Source organism: Artemia franciscana, chromosome 10 (assembly GCF_032884065.1).
Source record: "Artemia franciscana chromosome 10, ASM3288406v1, whole genome shotgun sequence".
Classification (NCBI taxonomy): domain Eukaryota; kingdom Metazoa; phylum Arthropoda; class Branchiopoda; order Anostraca; family Artemiidae; genus Artemia; species Artemia franciscana.
In genome coordinates, this window is record NC_088872.1 from 46,173,515 (window position 1) to 46,179,514 (window position 6,000).

The 6,000-nt window shown below is 34.2% G+C and overlaps 1 protein-coding gene across 4 annotated transcripts in view; it reads left to right on the forward strand.

Annotated features, from left to right (window-relative positions):
- The window catches only part of LOC136032262 (uncharacterized), a 137,135-nt gene extending 132,079 nt beyond the window's left edge, over window positions 1–5,056 (forward strand). For all 4 annotated transcript variants that reach the window (XM_065712509.1, XM_065712510.1, XM_065712512.1 and 1 more), the window contains one exon: window positions 2,970–5,056. In XM_065712509.1, coding sequence (XP_065568581.1) covers window positions 2,970–3,096 — 127 coding nt within the window. In that variant the 3' untranslated portion in view covers window positions 3,097–5,056. The remainder of the gene's footprint in view (window positions 1–2,969) is intronic.
- Window positions 5,057–6,000: the final 944 nt, after the last annotated feature.

A 6,000-nucleotide genomic window follows, 5' to 3' on the forward strand; every position in this document is an offset into this window, starting at 1 on the left:
TGAGAATTTGAGAGAAACTTCCCAGGAAAAGTTGAATACTAAACTTGAGAGTTTAAAATTTGACAATGTGGAAGATGGTTGGAATAATTTTAGAAAAACAACGTGTAAAGTTGCTGATAGTGTCTTAGGGAAGAAAGTTAATACTGCAGCTAGCAATACTAGTGAAAAAGCTGTATGTTTAATAGAGAGAAGAAGGGGTTTGTACAAGAATTATACGAGCTATAGATCGTATGAAAACAAAAGGAATGTAAAGAAAGCAGAGAAAGCATTAAAATATGAACTAAGGAGGTGTGAAGTGGAGGCCATGGATAAAATTGCCTAGGAACTGGAAAATTCAGCTACACTACATAGTGCATAATAGTAAAATATTGTACTGGTATGTCAATAATTTGAGAGGGAGTAGTCAATCCAGACTTGCCACAATTAGTAATAAGGAAAGAGTTAAAGAGAGATAGGAGGAACATTTTGAGAATGTGCTAAACCGAGATACATTTGTTAGGAAAGATATAGAAGAAAATGAAAAAGTTTGTGATATCTTGGATGTGAAGCAAAATTTGTTTTCTGTGGAAGAATAGAAAGGTGATAAGAGAGTGTTGTAATTATCGAGGCAGTTGTCTGGTCTCTGTAGGTAGCAAATTACTTAGTAATAATGATACTTTTTAGATGCTGTAGACAAAGTTTTAAGAGAAGAGCAGTGCAGTTTTAGAAAAGGTAGAGGATGTGTCGACGAAATTTTTACTCTTAGGTTAATGATTGAGAAGTGCGTTAGTTGTCAAACACCTTTGGTCGTCAGTTTTGTAGATATATGGTATACCATAAAAACACATTAAAGTGATTGGTGCTATGTATGAGAATAATAGTGCTCCGGTTAAGGTGGGAAATGAGGTTAGTACCTGATTTTGTATTAAATCAGGAGTTAAGCAGGGTTGTGTCTTATCCCCGTTTATATGGATCATTTTGATGGACTTTGTCTTAAGGAGCGCAGGAAAGGTAGCAGGAGACCACGGAATCGAATGGGGAGGAAGAACTCTCCTTGACTTAAATTATGCTGATGATGTAAGCATCCTAGGTGAAATTGTGAGCAAAATGAATGAAATCTTAGAGGTTTTGCGACTACAGGGGGCTAGAGTTGGTTTGAATAATAATGTTAAGAAGGCTAAGTCAGCAAGGCTAGGAATAAGTGAAAATGAAAATTTGTCGCTGGGTAACGAAAAGATTGATCAGGTGGGAAGTTTCCCTTGGTAGTATTATTAGTAAGGACAGTGAGAGCAGTGAATATCTTAAAAGTAGAATAGCCAAGGCTCAAGGTGTTTTTCACAATTAAAAATATTTGGAAGAATAAGAAGATGAGTCTGCAAACCAAGATTAAAATATTGAAAGGTACAGTGATGACAGTTGTCAAATATGGCTCTGAAGCATGGGCGCTCCGAAAAGCGGATGAAGATTTACTATATTTTTTCCAGAGAAATTGCCTACGGATTTTACTGGGTCTCTGGCTGACTGATCGTGTTTCAAGCAGTAGGTTGTACGAAAAGTGTGGTTCAATTCTGCTTTCTAGGACTACATTAAAAGAAACGTTGAGATGGCTAAGGCACTTTCTGCGGATGAAGAATGACAGATTACTGAAGATTGTCCTTTTCGGCTAACCGTCTAGGACTACACGGAAACCAGGTCGTCGTCGTCTGGGGTGGGAATATGTCATAAAGAAAGATTTAAAAGAAATGGAAATATCTTGTGAGGGTGTAAAGAGGGAGGCTTGGAATAGGTTGGGATGGAGGTGGAGCGTCCGTAGCTGTGCTGGCCTCAGGTAACTTCGTGCGGCGGTGAGTTGTTAGTAGTATTAGTAACTGATTAAATCTGGAGGTTTACCTTATTTTCTAATTGGGATTATAATGACCAGTTTCCATTTCATTGGAAATATTTTTCTAATATTTTTGAATGTTTTATGAAGTAAGGCATCATGAAAAATTTATTCTGCATTTATGATCCATTGGATGCTTATTTCGTCTTTTCCTGATTCTGAAGAGGAGTTGGACGACCTTAAAGCCTGCTTTAGCTCGGATTTGGTAAACATACATACAAATTCTTTCTTGATATGTGTATTCTCATGCAACTTGCACACAATAGGCCTTTGAATTATAGATCTTTGAATTATAAGTTTTATTATTGCCAGCCATTTGATTTATAAACGAATGAATTTTACTTGAAGGAAGATTATGGTCCTTTTCGGTTGAAAAGTCATTCCAAGCTGAGAGGTTGGCCTTCAAAACTGTTTTCTTCACCTCTTGACAATTCCCAATTTGTCTTTGGAATTGACAGCGAATTCAAATAAGAAGCCAAAAATGACAAACTTATTTTCTAAGGACGGTGTTAAAATAAAAAAAAAAGATGGATTTTTAGGTCATAATAGCCCACAGAACCGTAAAAAGGGAAGACGCAAGAAGTATGATCCTATTAATGAGGAAGTTTAATGTGTTTATAGAAAGAAATATTCTCATAAAATTGCTTTATTATATTATTTCTGTGCCATACTTTACCTACAATATGTTTAGCAATATATTTTATATGTTATGTATACTCATTTTATAAGTAAGGACGGGAAGTTGATCAATTTGAACCTGCAGAAACATATTACCCATTCAGTATCTATCTACACCTACACCTCTTACTTTTCGAAGATTGCTTGAAACCCTCCATTTCAGTTTATAATTGTTCTGGAAGAGATATAGATATAAATTAAAAAGGGTATGGTCAAGATTTGTTATTCAGCCAAAGAAAATGTCTATAGAAAGAGATACCCTTACAAAAACTGTATTATTGACTCTCCATAATATATTGTATACTAAACATGTAAATACAATGCTTTCTGTACAGCATACATATTGCCTGTGTAAACAAAGGGAAAAAACCCAATTAATGCCACGTAAGCATACTTCTTACTCAGGTCTCATTTTATCTTGTCTTCCCAGGAAATTACTAAAGCGAAAAAACATAGTCGAGGACGCACAGAAGAGATCTTCTTTGGACCAACGGAAGAACAAGCGAAGATTCGAGGTTACCAGTATCCAACCGGACGCAGAACATCTCAACCCGTGAAGCTCCTCCAACTTCCAATGATACTTGAGGCCGGACCTCTCTCTTTTTAGCTGCAGCACTAAATTTCTGATACTCGTCATTTATACCATTCCCTTGTTCTGGGTATTGCCATGAGTTTCTAAGTACCAAGGGCAGTGAAAGTGATATCTAATTGTTTGAATTGGTTGAGTTGAAACTGCAAAACCATACGTATCTTAGGTAATGAAGACAGATCTGAAATTTAATTTATAATAAAGAGATACCTGCAATTATGCAGGTTTTGATAGAAGTGGGTGCCAAACTTAAAAAGAACAAAAAAATATGAGTGAAAAACGAGCTAAAAATGACGAAAGACAGCTTGGGAAGGTGTAGCTTAGTGGCAGTTCTGGCCTCTACTAGGCTTTTGGCGAAATATCGATTAACGCCTTCCCCCCCCCTCACCCTATCTCTTTCAAAATTTCAGGCTAAATTAAAAATAAACATTATTAATATAATTTTTTATTTATTTTGCTGTGTCTTTTTATTTTAGTCTCTTCCAAAATTATTTGTTATATTATCCCAATTGATTTTTTCTAATTCTGCACGTTCTAAAAATAGTTTGGTATACTTGTTTTTATTTTGAAACGGTGGTGATAAAGATATGAAAAAAGAATTGAGTTTGCTCATACTTACTATCAACTGCACCCTCTGTTTTATTCTAATAAAAAAAAAATATCAAAAAACACAAAATGGTTCTATTTATGGAATAACCGTTAGATTATTTATTTGAAATTTTGCCTCCCTAAAATTTCTGTGCCCAGGCGAGTGCCCCCTCTGTCCCCCCTAGAACTGCCTCCGGTGTAGCTTTGCTTTGAAGTTGTAACCGTCTTTGGCCATTGTTTTGTTTTATTGACGAAAAGTGCTGTCAAATACAACTAATTAATTCTTTTTATTTATTTTCAACAGTTTCAGGTGGCATAACTAATAAAAACTTCGCAGTGTCCTAAACCTAACACCTTAATGATTTTGAAACTATCAAAAGATAAATCGGTACTTGTCTGTTATAGCGCCTGTGTATATAAAACCTAAGGAGAATCGGTTTTCATTGAGTTTGTGATCCGTATTGAATAAAATTTATTTAGTTTTCGACACAGCTTAGATACCTATATATTGTGTTTAATATTGGTATCTAAGCTGTGGTTTGTGATCTGTATTGAAAGAGAATAGTGTCTGGTCACGCATGTTAAAATAAAAATTTGGGATTTGCCAAAGACTTAAAAAGAGGCTATTAGATTTTTCCAGGATAAGGGGTTGCTGCCCAAACAAAACAGTGCAACATGACCAAATTGGACGCAACATGACTTTATTCTCTTTCGATAAAAGTCCTCATTGGAGCTGTACAAGTTGGGTGTGTCAGAAACAAGTCCGTTTGTGTATTAATACGTGTTTTGCTTACGTGGTTTACATAGAATACATCTCGTAAGTTTCTCTCGTAGTTTCCATTGTTTTATTAATGAAGTATTATATTTTCATCGTATTTTTTTATATTTCGTTAGGAATGAGCATCAGAGAAACAGGTTCTACTTAGCTTTTATATACATAGGTGCTATAACATAGGCGTGATAACAGGTAAGCACCGAAAAATCTTGGAAAAATCCTAGTTCTCTGGTATTCCAGGGGGGGGGGCAGGTAGCCTAAGATTTATTGAAGAAGACGAAAAACATTTTCATTGCTATGTCCTTGGTACTTCGTCTTTAAATGTGCGTAAACTCACAAGTTTATTGTTTTCTACAAGTGAGTGTATTTCTTTCAAATAAAAAAATAATTATTTTGAATTTCGGCATGTGATATTTTGAATGTCTTTTTTAGAAAACATTTCATTTCGTTTCTTCTTTCTTTTTTGTTTAGATGATCTATGTGACTTGATAATTTAGTATTACTGTGTGCCTTGATGTTAATTATGTAGTGTATATTTTTAATAATCAGTACTTTTTATTTATAATCCTTGTCTATTGCTATTATCTAGGGATCAAGTTTAGCTAAGCCCTTATAACAGATGGTAAATTTTGAACCTTTTTCTGTTCTTGCCTTATTTTCACTAGGATTTCGACTCCGGGGCATAAGCTTGTCTAAAAATGAGAATTTATATAGTTCAAGATGGGTTTCCTTTCTTAAACTATATTTTCGTAATATTTCCTTTAAACTAAAAGTTAACTTAATCTATGTGATTATACTTGATTTAATTACTATAAATTAAAGGATATTCTATTCTGTGAGGAAAAACATTTATCTGTTTTATTAGTATAAGCTTTTTGTATCACTGGATCTCCTTGTAGCACCTATAAAACGACTAACATATTTTGATGTAATGAACTAGTTAGAGTAGTTTGGGCTGTAGTAAATTAATTGAAACGTTTAATGTTAAATATACTTAAATTGGCGCTACTTTAGTATTATATATTCAGTAAAAAGTATAGCAAAGCTAATTTTGGCAGTGTTCCAAAATATACATTATTTACTTTGTTATCCATTTTCACACAATAATGTTCAAGCAGGTAAGACAAACAATCTTTTCTCGTTTTTGGCACTGAAGATAGTTGAGAAGGAGAATTTTGGAGATGGAAAAACTCCTAGTTGAGCAATAGTATTGCTTATTCTGAGCCTCGTTCGATTTTCTTCATTAGTTAACTAATAAGCAGATTTTGACGGTTTTTTGCAATTAGTTGTTTTTGATTGTTTAATTTGACGAACGGATTCTTAGATAAGTGAAAAGTTGACTATGAAACTGCTATTAAGAATTCTCCGTTGTTAGATATTTACAAAGAATTTCTGGCAAAAAAATTTGAACTCAGCAGCTCATGCTTGCCTCTATAAAAGGCCTGGCTCTTACAAAATATGATGATTCATTTGGGATTTCCGAGGTTGCATGATGCAGCTGTTTATTAA